Genomic DNA, 17232 nt, shown 5'->3' on the forward strand with positions numbered 1-17232 from the left:
TACAAGAAACAAATTGAGACAATACTTACATTGACAGAAAATTTGCAGTGGCGTTACGTAAAGTGCATTTTCTATTTACGGTATGGTGACTTACGTTTAAATCTCGCTGACTGCACTAAAATTGCGTTTAATGTCTGCTGACTGTGCTGAAGATTACACCGGCTGTGCTGTAGTCTTAAACTTACGTTTAAGGTACGGTAGTAAATGACAACAGTGATAGCGCTGAAGATTAAACTAAATGTACAACAGTACTTGTAACGTCCGTGTTTAATCTTCACTGCTGTCAGCCAATTTTAAACGTAATCTTTAGTGCTTTCAACCAACTTCAAACGCAAGTCACCATGCTGGATATAGAAAATGTACTTTATGTAACGTCACTGAAATTTTAAGTCAAAATTATCTCAATGTGCATCTTTTACTATGTATATTCCGACGATGCTCTTGTTTATTTGAAGAGCGAAAATGGTAAATAAAAAATACTCAGAGCGACTGGTGCTTGTTTTTAAAATCTTGCTTCTAGAATTTTTTCTCGCTTACATGCTTAATGTCAAATATGTAAAACATTAATTCATTTGTAAACTAATTTCATTTATGAAACAGTTTTATACGTGGGAGTTCGATTCGTTAAATAAGTAGGGACTTACTGGTGATATATAATCGCTAACATTTTAGTATCTGGTTAGCTGGAACGCTGGTGTAACAACAGTCTAGTAATTTACTTAAGCTGGCACATTTTCATTATCTCTTTCATAAATTGCTATAAATAGCTTAGATAATAGGGGATAACTAATGTTTCATCTCTATTATTCTAATTGTAAATTTGAGGATGGCCTAATTCACCCGAACCCTCTCGGAAGAGTTACATAAAACATCATCTAGACTTCTTTGTATATAAACAAACATCATCTAGACTTCTTTGTGTATAAACAATTTAAAAAATTTCACTGGATTTTCGTGCGACAAAATGCCGCCTTTCTGTAAATCTGCAGAGGTAACTTCTCTGACATCGTTGTCGTAATATCGTTGACAACAGCAACACACTAGAGCGGGCGTAACCACGCAACACGTCACTGCTCTTTCTAAATTCATAGTGTTCGGGCGTCGTCCCAAGGTGCGGCCATCATGTGGCGTCTGGCGAAGCATCTCTCACGCCGGCCCACAGTGCTGCTGCCCGGATGGACGCCTCAGCGGACGATGGCGAAGAAGGGCAAAGGCGAGGAGTTCGTGGTGACTCCGTGCGAAGTTGTTCGCTTCTGCGAGGAGGTGCTGGTTAGTGCAGGCGCCTGCCAGAGCAATGCGAAGGAGGCGGCGCACGTCATAGCCGCAGCAGACTACTTTGGCCGCAGCACGCACGGCATCTTACGGCTGGGTAAGTAACTAAACCAGCGTACGCGCCATAATTTTTAAATTACAGTACGACATTTCGTGTGTATATTGTCGTAGTATATAACGGGCAAGTATCACGGCAAGTTGAGCAATGCAGACGTGAAGATAGGCTTCCAAACCACTAACAATTTAAATTCTCCTCTTCGAGGCGAAAGTGGGGTAATGATTGCCTATCGAGCACGCGGGGTCCAACGACATATTGAACGTGCGTCTCAGTGTCAACCTCTACGACCTGATTCCTTTCCCCCATCTGCTCCTATTCCTTAAACATATCCACATAATCTACACCTCCCACCGCCTTGATCCCCCTCATCCCCTGGCTGCTCCTCTCCTCTCCAACCACCGCCCTTTGCCATGCCTTCACCGTTGTGTTCCCCCCTATCCTCCACCTCTACACCCTTCATCTCCTTTCCCAACTCCCAACGTGGCTTCCGTCGACTCCCCCTCCCGGATGATGCCCTCCATTTATCCTTCCTATCAACTCTGATCTCTGATCCTCACCTCCCCCTTCCTTCCTCTGTCCTTTTCCTGGGCTCCCTCTCCCCCCCTTCCATCCTGTTTTTTTCCCACCTACCCTCTCGCTGCCTCCCTTCTCTCCTCCCCCTCCCCCCCAAGTCCTTTTGCATTTCCCTCCTCTACTGCCTTTCCCCATTCCCTCTCACGTCTGCCCTGCCCCCTCTCATGAGTCCTCTCCCTCCGTCGTTCCCCCCCCCCCTTTCCCTCGTTTTTCCTCTCCTCCCCCCTTTTTTTCCTCATCTGTCCAGGTCCCCCCCTCCGCAATCTGCCCTTGGATGAGGTGTGTCATCTTTGTGCCGACTTTTTAGTGCAGTGTTTCCAGTGAGTGTTAAGTCTTGTGCGTCTTTTCAAAAGTGTTGCGAACGGAAATCATACTGTCACTGGGTGTGATTTTTATATCTCTTGCGAACAGAAACCATACTGTCGCCATGTTTTTTCATTGTCTGTCTACTGTTTTACCTGTCTGCTTCCTGTGTATTTTATTAGCATCGCCAACCATTGTATGTTTTAACTTACCACAGTTTTCCGCCGTTTTACAATTTAAGTCACCTTTTTATCACTTGCTTTTATTGTTTCTTCTCTTCTTCTTATGTTTTAAAAAGCCTGTAGGCTGAAGAGCAGCGTATTAAGCAGCCCACCCCATTCTGGGGGAATCGAAATTCAATAAAGGAAAAAAAGCAGTGTCGACCACACGACCGTTGTGGTGTGAATTATGGTAGTAATGGTACATGTGAAGTGCATTTCAGATTTATTTTTTATTTTCACGTCACGTTCTGTAGGATCAAATTGAGGAGCCAATCTCCAAGGTCATGGAACATGTCAGTATATGAACTTACAACATAAAAGTAATAACAGGTAAAAATAAAATGTTTATGAACCAGAAAAAAGACAATCCATAAGTTTTAGTAAACGCAATCAACAATACAACAAGAAGCAGCTTAATTTTTAAAGGAAATCCTCGACAGAATAGAAGGAGTGACCCATGAGGAAACTCTTCAGTTTCGATTTGAAAGCGCTTGGATTATTGCTAAGATTTTTCAATTCGAGCGGTAACTTATTGAAAATCGACGCAGCAGTATACTGCACACCTTTCTGCACAAGAGTTAAGCAAGTCCGACCCCAAATCCGGGTCTGATTTCTGCTGAGTATTAACTGAGTGAAAGCTGCTTATTCTTGGGGATAAGCTAATACTGTTAACAATAAATGACAGTAAGGAATGTATATATTGAGAGGCCAGTGTCAAAATACCCAGATTCGTAAACATGGGTCGACAAGAGGTTCGTGAACCTATACCACTTATTGCCCGAACCGCCCGTTTCTGAGCAAAGAATATCCTTTTAGAAAAGGAAGAGTTACCCCAAAATATAATACCACATGGCATAAGCGAATGAAAATAAGAAAAAAGTAGACTAATTTTCGTGTCGAATGATCACTCACGTCAGATACCGTTCGGATAGTAAAAATGGCAGCATTAAGTCTTTGAATAAGATCCTGAACGTGAGCTTTCCACGACAGTTTACTATCTACCTGAACACCTAGAAATTTGAACTGTTCAGTTTCACAACTCATATGCTCATTCTGTGAAATTAAAACGTCAGGTTTTCTAGAACTGCGTGTTAGAAACTGCGAAAACTGAGTCTTACTGCGATTTAACGTTAGTTTATTTTCTAAAAGCCATGAACTTAGGTCATGAACTGCACTATTTGAAACCAGACCAATGTTGCACTACATCCTTTTCTACCAAGACAGTGTCATCAGCAAATAGAAATATTTTTAGAGTTACCTATAATACTACATCATTTATATAAATAAGGAACAGGAGTGCCCCAACACTGATCCCTCGGGCACCTCCCACTTGACTGTACCCCACTAAGACCCCACATCACAGCCATTATCAACATTGTGAGTAATGACATTTTTCTGTTTGTTGCTAAAGTAAGAGATGAACCAATTGTGAGCTATTCCCCGTATTCCATAATGGTCCAACTTCTGGAGCAATATTTTGTGATCAACACGATAAACGCCTTAGTGAAATCAAAAAAATATGCCTAGCGTTCGAAACCTTTTGTTTAACCCATCCAATACCTCACAGAGAAAAGAGAATATACCATTTTCAGTTGTTAAACGACTTCTAAAGCCGAGCTGTACATTTGATAACAAATCGTGTAATATAAAATGATCAATTATCCTTACATACACTGCCTTTTCAATAACTTTAGCAAGCACTGATGGCATAGGAATAGGTCCAAAATTGTCTACATTATCCTTTTCTCCTTTTTTGTAAAGCGGCTTTACTACTGAGTACTTTAATCGTTCAGGAAACTGACCAGTCCTAAAGGAAAAATTACAAATATCCATGAGAGTCCTTAATCTTCAATGATTTAATTATTGACTCAATCTCCCCCTTGTCTGTATCACAGAGGAGTGTTTCAGACATAAATCTCGGAAAGGCAGTTGCCAAGAAAGTTATAAGATACCCTGTAGAAACCAAATTTTTATTTAATTCACCAGCAATGCTCAGAAAATGATTGTTAAATACTGTACATATACCTGATTTATCAGTAACAGAAATATTTTTACTACGAACTGAGTATATATCGTCTACCTTGTGCTGCTGGCCAAACACTTCCTTCACAACTGACCATATTGTTTTAATTTTATCCTGTGAATTGGGTATTCTATTTGCATACCACACACTCTTAGGCTTCCTAATAACACCCTTACAATTCTGTTTGCAATGGGCTACTGTAGCTTGATAATTCCTACTTTGTTCTACATGGTATCCTTATCCCACTATTCAGCCACCCAGGCTGCCTATTACTGCTAGTGCTTCTTGTAGAACTTTCTAATGGAAAGCAACTCTCAAAGAGCATGAGAAATGTGTTAAGGAAAGCATTATATTTATCATCTACGTTACCAGCACTATAAACATTCTACCAATCTTGTTCCTTGACAAGGTTTAAAAAACTCTCTATTGCTGTTGGATTAGCTTTCCTCCATAGTTTGTAATTATATGTGACATCTGTTTGAGTACAAAAGCCTTTTAATGTTAAAATTTGTGCATCATGATCTGAAAGGCGAATTCACCCTTGTAATAACAGAATGCCCATCTAGTAGTGAAAAATGATTAAAAATATTGTCTATGGCCGTGCTACTGTTCCCCTGCACCCTAGTGGGAAAAAGCACAGTCTGCACGAGATCATATGAATTTAGAAGATCTACAAACATCCTTTTTCTTGCACCATCATATACAAAATTTATATTGAAGTCACCACATATAACTAATTTCTGGTACTTCCTACAAAGTGAATCAAGAACCCTCTCTAGTTTGAGCAGAAATGCTCTGAAGTCAGAGTAAGGAGACCTATAAACAACAACAATTAGAAGTTTAGTTTCACTAAATTTAACTTCCCCTGCACAACATTCAAATATCTGTTCAGTGCAGTCCCGTGCTACGTCTATTAATTCAAATGGAATACTGCTTTTTACTTACATAGCCACTCCCCCACCTGGCAAGGAACTCCTTGAAAAACAGGCAGCTGGTAAAGGAAGCCTCTGAATTGTCAAATTATTTAAGTGGTGCTCCGATATACCAATAATTTCAGAGTCAACATCTATAAGCATTTAACTAACTTAATCTCTAATACCTCTTATATTTTGAAGAAATATTCTAATTCCTTCTCTACTTGGAAACATGTCCTCTGATGGTGAGCCCTTAGATAGAGGGACTTCCTTTAAGCAACTATACCTATCAGCTGACTTCAATCTAAAAAATTTGCAGCTCTAACACCAACTACTACAGGAATTTTTCCATGGGTGATCCCACCACCACCCACTACACTGTCATCTATAAGCTTTGCCAGCCTCCCCTTCCAATACCTATTGAGATTCAGGCCATGACTAGTGAAACTAGATCTAGTGATAGACCCAACTGGCACCACTGAAATGTGATCGATGCCCTCTGCCATCAGCGTCCTCTACAGCCCCACGTTGACGCGCCTAACAGCCGCATTAAGATGAGTCCGATCATGACGAAATGCACATTAGTGCCACCAGATTGAGTAGATATCTTAACCAGGTTACCACCTACATCATATTACCCGTTCCTGCCAAGACTATTCCCTGCTCCACCAACTATCAGTACCTAATCCTCCTTTGTAAAATTCCTACATAACTCCCCTATGCTGTCAGTCACCTGAGCCAACCCTGCACTAGGCTTCGCAATGCTGGTGATCTGGTACTCACTCCCCAACGCTTCCTGAAACTGGTGGCCCACACCTCTACCATGCGAACTACCAACCAGCAGAACCTTCTTCTTTCCGTTAGACTTTGCAACTGACCTAGGCCTCCTAACTGCTGAGGACTGCTGCATGTTCCCTACATCTACAGCTACAAGAGGCTCCTCTGCACTCAACTCTGACAGTTGGTCAAATCTATTTCATATACACAAAGTATAACTGTCTGAATACCTCCTTCTCCCAGCTGTCTTCTTGCCAACTGCCAGTTCCCATTCCCCGCCACCAAACACCCTTCTAACTAGTTCCTCCTTTGCGCGTTGTATCTGCACCTGTAGGGCACAGATCATACGTTCCTGCTTCTCTATCAACTTATTTCTACTACAGATTCAGTATTCCCAGGAGAGGGCGACGGTTCAAACCCGCGTCCGTCCATCCTGATTTAGGTTTTCCGTGATTTCCCTAAATCGCTCCAGGCAAATGCCGGGAGGGTTCCTTTGAAAGGGCACTTTGAACAAATATCACACCGTAACCTACTACTCACAAACCTACGACAGAGCCTACACTTCTCACTCATGGTAAAATTGTACAGTTATTGAAAAAAAAACTATACGTCTACGTTACCTAAGTTCAGTTACACCAGTAGAACTAATTGTAGAACTAATAATAGCGGTCTCGAAATTCCCTGTCTACTAAGAAAGCAACTACCTGTATTAATATTACTACACCACAGGTAATACCAATAGCAACAAAACGTAACAATATTATTAACTCAAACCAAAAATTCAAGTGGCCCCTGGAACACTTAACGATGTTGAAACACTGAATGAAAATTTTACTGAAATAGTTCAGTAGAAACAATAAGAAACGACCGCTGAAAACTTAAGCACGAAATTTACTAAACGACTTCGACGCACATAAAACTCTAAAAAACACAGTGATCGAACGTTTCCAAAAGTTTATTAAATCGTTATTTCGCCACAAACAGCACGATACATCGCTGAAAACTATTAAATTTAGTAACTGTATAACAGTGGACAAATAACTTTGTCAATACTTAGCTTTATAACCGCTACAGCTGCAACTGCACGCCGCAAAATGTGAAAACACTACTCAATGTCAGTAGTAGTGAGTAATGACTGCAATTTCGAGTGCCGATGGTCTCACATAGCGAAATCTAATTCCTCAGTTACGTAGTGTGAAGAGATGATTGATATTATGTTGGGACTTCGGATTGCTTCCAATTGAGAATAAGCAGGAAATGGGTAGAATGTAATGGATTCATCTCTGTGAAACTTCGCAATAAAAGAGTGAATGCTGATTTTCTTTTGCAACTATATTGCACCCATTGTCACTGGAGAACATTTATAAGAAACAACACATGGTCTGATAGCTCCAAGTTATCCACCGAGAAGAACGTAGTTTTAGTTTCTTGTTGGATAGGAGATTAAATGCTACAAGCGACAATTTATGAAACACAGTTGTCCAAGAACACCGTGAGCGACGACTACGGTTACTGCCGAGAACTCGCTTATGTTACGAGAGTCTTCCAATTAGTGGACAAAGTTAGGTTGTCGAAATATACGTATTGCATATAGCTACTAGGAAATACCAGAATGTAGGAACGAACTCTAACTCTTCCAGTATCTATAGCCTACGTAAAGATAAACGTGACAAATTTCTTAGTTCTGGCGTATACGAAGTTAGCTACAATGACTGTGAACAGTTATTACACTGGACAGACGGACGCTCTTTTTAAACACGATTTAGGGAGAACACCTACTTCCATAATAAGACAGGTTTCTGTGCTCATATCAGTAAAGAAAAGCGTTCTGTTCAAGGTATTAACGATAGCATTTGCAAATATTAAATACGGGTTCAGCTGCGGGCAGGCGCCGCGAGACAGCTCAAAACATTTTTTTCTCGACTTAAACTGTCAACATAAAAATATCCAGTTCACAATGGAGTTTGACAGAAAACCCTTAAATATTACCATTACCATTACCATCAATACACAAACACATTGTTTCAAAACTTATAGAACAACTATAACCTTCTTGCTCACGACGTCCACTTACAGTCAAAAATGCAGCTTTCCACTCAGTGATGGCCCGTCTCATATCTGTTCCCATGCCCGAAGAAAAATTCAAAGGAGAGTTGGACTTACAAATAACATCCTCAACCAATAGGTGCAACTCTGTCCTGATTGACCACATATGGCAAAGGAAACAAAAATTGCAAATTATGCTCCTCCCCTATGCTCATTTGTTGCTTCTTCCAATGTCTGCACGAAATGGTGTGTAATCCTCTACTTAGGACAGGTATCACAGAGTGTAGCAAAAGCATTGAGATCCTGCAGCTATAGGTTCCCAGAGTGAAAATTTCACTCTGCAGCGGTGTGTGTGCTGATATGAAACTTCCTGGCAGATTAAAACTGTGTGCCGGACGATGACTCGAACTCGGGCCCTTTGGCTTTCTCAGGCAAGTGCTCTACCAACTGAGCTACCCAAGCTAGGTAGCACAGTTATTAGCCTACAGTGACGTATGCAAAATTACTTGTTTTGATTGTGAGCAGTTTACATTGTTTAGTCAGGCAGAGACACAGCAACTTTGTCGGCTGACAATGAATGCAGATGCAGGTGGCAGAATTATTACTCCGCGTCTGAGCCAACGAGATGTAAGGACCCTGTGACACAGGTCAATGCACGTGACACTACAGGTCTTGCGACTTGAAGCGACTATCACTAGCGGAGGGTGAGATCCTACTTGAGGCCGTTTTAACATATGATAAAGTTCAGGACTTTATTGGGTATCTTTTCGTTTACATAATGATTTCCTGCCGAGCGTTCGCGATATATGTCTGGCAATGCAACTAGTGTGACGTCAAAAGTTCGTTGCCGAGGCCCACGAGAAAGACAGGCCGTCGCGCGGTCGTCACAATACGTGACGCTGCAGGTCTTACGAGTTCTAGCAGTCGTTTTCGACGGGGAGCAAGTAATATTCCAGACGAGTTTAATCATTCTTGAGTGCGTGTTTTAACTGCATGCAAGTTGTCTGTAGCACACGCCTAAATTAAGGTCTCCAGTGGGTACTTTTTCAATTAAATATTGTTGTACTGTGAGCTTTGGAAGTAGCCGAGATTTCAAGAGGTGTGGCAGACATGCCGACAAGTGTGACGTCACAAGTTCGTTGCAGAGCCCATGTATCTCGTTGTTCCGTTCGTTGCAGTGCCCGTAATTCTTGTGGGAACAGCTCCACTTATGCTGAGCATGTACTGAGTGAAAGCCACAGCTACTAGCCAGTCCCATGTCCTCTACTTAGCAAACAAAGATCAAAAACTCACCTTGTTGGAAGGCCTGAAAACCAACAACATCTGGTCCACAGACCTGATTTAATATTAAAGGATCAAACACAGTTCAGTACTTCACATAATCTATACTTAACTTGATCTTCACAGTTTTCCAATGCTACCCAAACCGTCATTTCCTTTCTATTCGTCAACTACCCTGTATTTATTTGTTTTATTGTGACTGCCTAAGTCCTCCATATATTCTGTTGTTACGATTGCCAATTCTGTTACTGTGATTCTGTATCACTTTGAGCATATAATGCTTCTGTGAAACATTCTTTATAGTATTCTTCTCAAGTATTGATTTTATTTTACTGGGATTGTTAATTTCATGTAAATGCTATGTATGCATTTGTTTTCGAGTTTAGCACTAATATCTTTCCTGGTTTACTCCCTTCTTATTTATTTATTCTTCATCTTTTTACGCTGAAGAGCCAAAGAAACTGAAACACCCGCCTAATATCGTGTAGGGCCCCGCGAGCACACGAAGTACCACAACACGACGTGGCATGGACTCGACTAATGTCCGAAGTAGTACTGAACGGAACTGGCACCATGAATCCTGCAGGGCTGTCCATAAATCTGTAAGAGTACGAGGAGATGAAGATCTCGTCTGAACAGCACGTTGCAAGGCATCCCAGATATAATCAATAACGTTCATGCCTGAGGAGTTTGGTGGCCAGCGGAAGTGTTTAAACTCTGTAGAAATTCTGGACGTGTGGGGTGTAGCATTGTCCTGCTGGAATTGCCCAAGTCCGTCGGAATGCAAAAAGGACATGAATGGATACAGGTGGTCAGACAGGATGCTTGCGTGTGTGTCACCTGTCAGAGTCGTATCTACACGTTTCATGGGTCCCATCTCATTCCAACTGCACACGCCCACATCACTGCAGAGACTCCACCCGTTTGAACAGTCCCCTACTGACATGCAGGGTCCATGGATTCATGAGGTTGTCTCGATACCCGTACACGTCCATCCGCTCGATACGATTTGGAACGAGGCTCGTCCGACCAGACAACACATTTCCAGTCATCACCATTCCATTGTCGGTGTTGACGGGCACAGGAGAGACGTAAAGCTTTGTGTCGTGCAGTCATCAAGAGTTCACGACTGGCCCTTCGGTTCCGAAAGCCCATATCGATGATGTTTCGTTGAATGGTTCGAACGCTGGCCCAGCATTGAAATCTGCAGCAGTTTACTTAAATCTTGGTAACTTGCCATTGTAGCAGCAGTAGCCGATCTAACAACTGCGCCAGCCACTTGATGCCTTATTTAAGGCGTTGCCGACCGCAGCGCCATATTCTGCCTGTTTACGTATCTCTGTATTTGAATGCACATGCCTATACTAGTTTCTCTGGCGCTTCAGCGTATTTACGAGAATATTATTATATTTTCTTTTTCGGCAGAAAATTCTAAAACAGTTTTGTGGCTATCATCGCAAAGAGATTAATTTGCATCGCCATAGATGTTAAGACTTTCAGAATGTATAGCAAGTGCCAGACAGTTTGGTTAAACACTTTTGTTCTTTCCCCTGAGTAATACTGGTAAAATTTATGTTGCGATAATTTTTGATTCAAGAGTTTTAGTCTTCCTCCAAGCACAGTTGAACGGAATTTGGAGGCAAACCAACAGAGCTATGAGCATTGCACAACAGAGGATATGTGCTTTATAGCAGTGAAGGTGAACAAGTGCTCATAGCTGCTCAGGCATGCATTTTACGCCCTTGTTTATGGACATTTTTTTCTTATTTTCGTCCATAATACAGACTCTGAAGGGTGCCTACCACATAATCGTAATATCAGTGTCGGTACGTTTATTGCACTGTCAGAGGTATCACAACGATTTTAGTTTATAACTTTCGAATTGTTCGCTTCCGGACCAGGGTCCCTTACCCCAAACTGATACATTTATCTTTTTCCGTCATCCCTGAAAGGTTGACATTTATGTTTTTCCGTCATCCCTGAAAGGTTGTAACATTATCATGGAATCACCCTGTGTATACATACATTTACAGGCGCTAGCACCTATTACTTTGACACACTGTAGCGTCATTCCATGAAGTTTCTGGACTTGGGTTTCTATCCTCATTTTGTTTCTCAAGGCAGCTTCTACATCCCGTCGAAGTTTGTAGGTATATAATTTTGAAACGTCCTGCGCACACCATTTAATATAACAAATAATGTCAAACATCAATTAAAATTAATAAAGGAAATGAAACGTATTATTCCCTTTAAAGAATCAGGAACAGCAAAAGTATATGTAGCAAAATCTAACATCAAAACAAGAATGCAGATTAAAATGATTAAGTGGATTGATCACAAAATTACATCAAAAGAAGTCAGATTCATGTCTACTGCCGAGAAGCGAAGAGACTACGAGGATGACCGAGAACGAGATCTGTAGACGATCTGAAAAGGGACCTAAAATCTTTAAAGATTTCTAATTGAAGTTTGGTAAAATAGTGACAGATCATCAGCAATAGTCTGACATACTCTGTTTTGCTTAATATCATTATATTATTATTATTATTATTACTGATTTCATTGTCGTGGTGATTTTGTAGCTTTACCGCACTTCCCTAGGACTCAACAACTTGAGTAGTTTATCTGCTTGGTTCCATTCTTTTAATGCCTCAAAGAGTTTTAGCCCGCATTTTTTTCTTTATGTACGAATAAGTCCGCATAATCCTTCTTCTGTTTTATTTGGGTCCAATAAGTCTCGATTGCTTACCATTCAGTGACTTTAATTTCAACTATCTGTTTCCATTTGTTACTATTCTTGCTCAAAGACTCAAATAATACTCAGCATCTGTGATAAAGATTTCTTATCTCCATGGTGGACTCACCTGAATCTGGATCACAGTACAGAGCAGTCTACCGAGTCCTGAGTGCTCTAAGGGAGGGGTGTGTTTGTGTTACAGGCTTTTATGTGGACGAGCTGTGCAGCGGCAGAGTGAATGGGCAAGCTCGCCCGTGCCTCATACAGGAGACATCTGCCACAGCCAACGTGGATGGCTGCAACGCAATGGGCGCGGTCGTCGGCAACTTCTGCAACAACCTCGCCTTGAAGAAAGCCAGGGACTGCGGCGTTGGATACGTCTGCGCCAGGCGTAAGACGCACAGTGAATTACTTCATACAAAGCTCACTGCTAGCCATTAAAATTGCAACACTAGGAAGAACAGTACTGAACGAAACTTTATTGTGTGTAGAGTGTTGTAGGAAGATATAGCGCGTGGCGGATCCAAACTCAAACAATAGCTCGGGACTTCTCTTGATCATGGCAGCCATCTATGTCACATGTACAGACACACACATACAGAAAACAGAGCAAACCCACTGCAACTGTAGAATATGTGGTTGCAGGCGACTGGATACATTCGAGTACAGTGCTATACTATGCTGTCCGACCAGGAAAATAGTGCATCTACGTTGGTTGTTCACAACTGTACTACATGTACAAGCAATTTTAGAATACGTGGCGAGAAGTGATGTCATGATCGCATGGGCAGAAGTGACATAAAATCGATAAAATTACAAAAAATGACTGAAAATACGTATAAATTGGGGGGAAAATACGTCAAAATGTGGGAGAAATTGAGGCGAATGAGGGACTACTTGCATGTCATTTGCTTGATGCAGGAAAATTCTTGTTCATGGGAAAGAATATGCGACACTAAGAGGAATACAGGAAGAAGTAGACATGGAAGCACCAGGAAACAGGGAAACAAGTCATTTTTTGTCGAGAGCGATAAAACGGTTGGAACAGAATGTTTAACGTGGATACCACCGAATGTAGACTAATAAATTTTTGTGTGTCGGATCACAAGCCCCGGGGGACCCCAAAGATATCGGCAACCGCCTTATAAATTTTTATAAAGTATTCGTAGCTAAAGAGCGATGTATTACCAGCTGGGGTAACTGCAATATACATCTACAGAATGGACCGCGTGTTTGACCCTGCACAGGACTGTTTTAAACCCTAACAATCAGTATTTACAATGTGCCTCTCTGTACTCTCCACTAATCACAACCATGCGGCGTCAGCTAACAAATACCTCAAACAGCTTCTGTACGGTTTTTTAACAACATTCTACTATATGTATATTGAGGTAATAGTCATACATGCAAGTTGACTGCCATCTTTGATGCTTTCCTGGAAAAGAGAGCCATATGCCTATTAACTGAAATAGATCTGCGTTAAAGGGTAGTAGAAATTATGTGGAATGATTAGTTGAGAGGGATTATAATGAGGTATGATTTAATGTTGGATTGATGATACATTCTAGAGAGAAGGAGATGTTGTTGAAGGTCATTTATCACACATTTAACCATTCATTTTTGCCCGCATCTCGTGGTCGTGCGGTAGCGTTCTCGCTTCCCACGCCCGGGTTCCCGGGTTCGATTCCCGGCGGGGTCAGGGATTTTCTCTGCCTCGTGATGGCTGGGTGTTGTGTGCTGTCCTTAGGTTAGTTAGGTTTAAGTAGTTCTAAGTTCTAGGGGACTGATGACCTAAGATGTTAAGTCCCATAGTGCTCAGAGCCATTTGAACCATTTTTTGAACCATTCATTTTTTTCCATTGTTCTCTTGGGGTGTATCAGTTGTGTGGTATAACTTGCGGTCGACTCGTCGTATACAATTGTGTGTCCTGTGTGTGACTTAGAGCACTGTCTACCTGCGATCGTAACAGCAAACGTCTCCATACCACAGTCATCAGCGGACTTCCAACTCATGTGTGCTGAAACATGTCCATCGATGGAAAACCTGGTTTTTGTACCCTCCTCTAGACAAACGAAGATGAATGCAAAGTACTCCATTTCTCTGTCGCATCTTGGAGATAATTCGAGTCTTCAGTTTCGTATAGCTACGAAGCCACTGTTACTACACTTTTCATTTTCGTCCTACCCAAAATGCATGCATGTGGATCATTGGGGATAGGGCAGGTCTTAGGATTTTTTTAGTAGGTTGATGTATAAGATACGCTAATATTCTCGCAGACAATCAAACAGTACAAGGGGATTGTCAGCAATATGACCAAATACATATGGAAAACGGTGAAAAAATGAGAAAAATGACGTAAAATCGTTAAAATTCGAGGAAAAATTGACACAATTGCGAAGAATCGATGTGAGATAGATAAAAATATAGGGAGATTTTATGAAATGTCTACAATCGCGAAAACATAGTAAAAATACGGAAACTGACTGAGAATACATAAAATTGGAGAAAAATACCGTGAAATAAGAACTGAGCAAAATCAATAAAACTGTGTGTTTCGGAGAAGGAGAGTAGACTGAGGCTACATACACACAACTTAATAGCGGAGAGAGGAGGCTTTCTAGAGACTATTCGTCAGTGGGAATGACAATATTATCCTGCGCATAAGTAATACGACCTAACATCGGACCATGACTTCTGTGTGCAAGAGGAAGGTTACCAGGGGCGGTAGTAAACTGCGATAAGACTGTTACATCTCCTCTGGCTACTGATCGTGGTTTTTATTTCCTTGTAAGATGTCACCGTTTCTTCTTAGGCATTTATGTCTGCCGACGATCATTTTATATGACTGTTGTGATTGTATCATAATTTCTTAACCATAATCGGGCTTGTACTTCGTAAACAGTAGGCGTATTACATCTCTGGAAACATATGTAGTGTTTGTGTTACAAAGAATCGATTTTTTATTTGGTGTGCAAGGTAGTAGTTTTATCAATTCATAGTTTGTTACCATAGTTTACTATGGAGAAAGATCAGGGAGAACGTATGTCATGCCTTGGAAACGTATTTCTTACACTGGAATATTAACAGCGTTGCATTCAACAAGACCAATAGGTCAGACACCAGACAACTCTAGCACTATAGCGTGTTTAAATGCAGGACCCATAAATTGGCAATCGTCCAGTCTAGCCATTGGTCAGCGTTCAAATTACGGAAAAACTGGTAAATGTGATAAACCTAATCATGCTATCCACTGTGGTGTTTATTACAGTACACCGCCTCATATTGACGGTGTCCTTTCCATCTCATCTGTTCACTGGTAACGCTGATGATTACCACAAAATGGTTGACTGACATCCACTGTGGTGTTTATTACAGTACACCGCCTCATATTGACGGTGTCCTTTCCATCTCATCTGTTCACTGGTAACGCTGATGATTACCACAAAATGGTTGACTGACATCCACTGTGGTGTTTATTACAGTACACCGCCTCATATTGACGGTGTCCTTTCCATCTCATCTGTTCACTGGTAACGCTGATGATTACCACAAAATGGTTGACTGACATCCACTGTGGTGTTTATTACAGTACACCGCCTCATATTGACGGTGTCCTTTCCATCTCATCTGTTCACTGGTAACGCTGATGATTACCACAAAATGGTTGACTGACATCCACTGTGGTGTTTATTACAGTACACCGCCTCATATTGACGGTGTCCTTTCCATCTCATCTGTTCACTGGTAACGCTGATGATTACCACAAAATGGTTGACTGACATCCACTGTGGTGTTTATTACAGTACACCGCCTCATATTGACGGTGTCCTTTCCATCTCATCTGTTCACTGGTAACGCTGATGATTACCACAAAATGGTTGACTGACATCCACTGTGGTGTTTATTACAGTACACCGCCTCATATTGACGGTGTCCTTTCCATCTCATCTGTTCACTGGTAACGCTGATGATTACCACAAAATGGTTGACTGACATCCACTGTGGTGTTTATTACAGTACACCGCCTCATATTGACGGTGTCCTTTCCATCTCATCTGTTCACTGGTAACGCTGATGATTACCACAAAATGGTTGACTGACATCCACTGTGGTGTTTATTACAGTACACCGCCTCATATTGACGGTGTCCTTTCCATCTCATCTGTTCACTGGTAACGCTGATGATTACCACAAAATGGTTGACTGACATCCACTGTGGTGTTTATTACAGTACACCGCCTCATATTGACGGTGTCCTTTCCATCTCATCTGTTCACTGGTAACGCTGATGATTACCACAAAATGGTTGACTGACATCCACTGTGGTGTTTATTACAGTACACCGCCTCATATTGACGGTGTCCTTTCCATCTCATCTGTTCACTGGTAACGCTGATGATTACCACAAAATGGTTGACTGACATCCACTGTGGTGTTTATTACAGTACACCGCCTCATATTGACGGTGTCCTTTCCATCTCATCTGTTCACTGGTAACGCTGATGATTACCACAAAATGGTTGACTGACATCCACTGTGGTGTTTATTACAGTACACCGCCTCATATTGACGGTGTCCTTTCCATCTCATCTGTTCACTGGTAACGCTGATGATTACCACAAAATGGTTGACTGACATCCACTGTGGTGTTTATTACAGTACACCGCCTCATATTGACGGTGTCCTTTCCATCTCATCTGTTCACTGGTAACGCTGATGATTACCACAAAATGGTTGACTGACATCCACTGTGGTGTTTATTACAGTACACCGCCTCATATTGACGGTGTCCTTTCCATCTCATCTGTTCACTGGTAACGCTGATGATTACCACAAAATGGTTGACTGACATCCACTGTGGTGTTTATTACAGTACACCGCCTCATATTGACGGTGTCCTTTCCATCTCATCTGTTCACTGGTAACGCTGATGATTACCACAAAATGGTTGACTGACATCCACTGTGGTGTTTATTACAGTACACCGCCTCATATTGACGGTGTCCTTTCCATCTCATCTGTTCAC

General features: G+C 41.5%; 1 protein-coding gene across 1 annotated transcript in view; it reads left to right on the forward strand.

Moving 5' to 3' along the window:
• The first annotated feature begins 1122 nt into the window (after nucleotides 1-1122).
• The window catches only part of LOC126484861 (ureidoglycolate dehydrogenase (NAD(+))-like), a 99014-nt gene continuing 82904 nt past the window's right edge, over nucleotides 1123-17232 (forward strand). The window contains exons 1-2 of the mRNA XM_050108456.1: nucleotides 1123-1369; nucleotides 12408-12596. Of these exons, the coding sequence (XP_049964413.1) occupies nucleotides 1123-1369; nucleotides 12408-12596 (436 nt within the window). The remainder of the gene's footprint in view (nucleotides 1370-12407; nucleotides 12597-17232) is intronic.

The sequence above is a fragment of the Schistocerca serialis genome, chromosome 6, assembly GCF_023864345.2.
Source record: "Schistocerca serialis cubense isolate TAMUIC-IGC-003099 chromosome 6, iqSchSeri2.2, whole genome shotgun sequence".
NCBI classification, from domain to species: Eukaryota; Metazoa; Arthropoda; class Insecta; order Orthoptera; family Acrididae; genus Schistocerca; species Schistocerca serialis.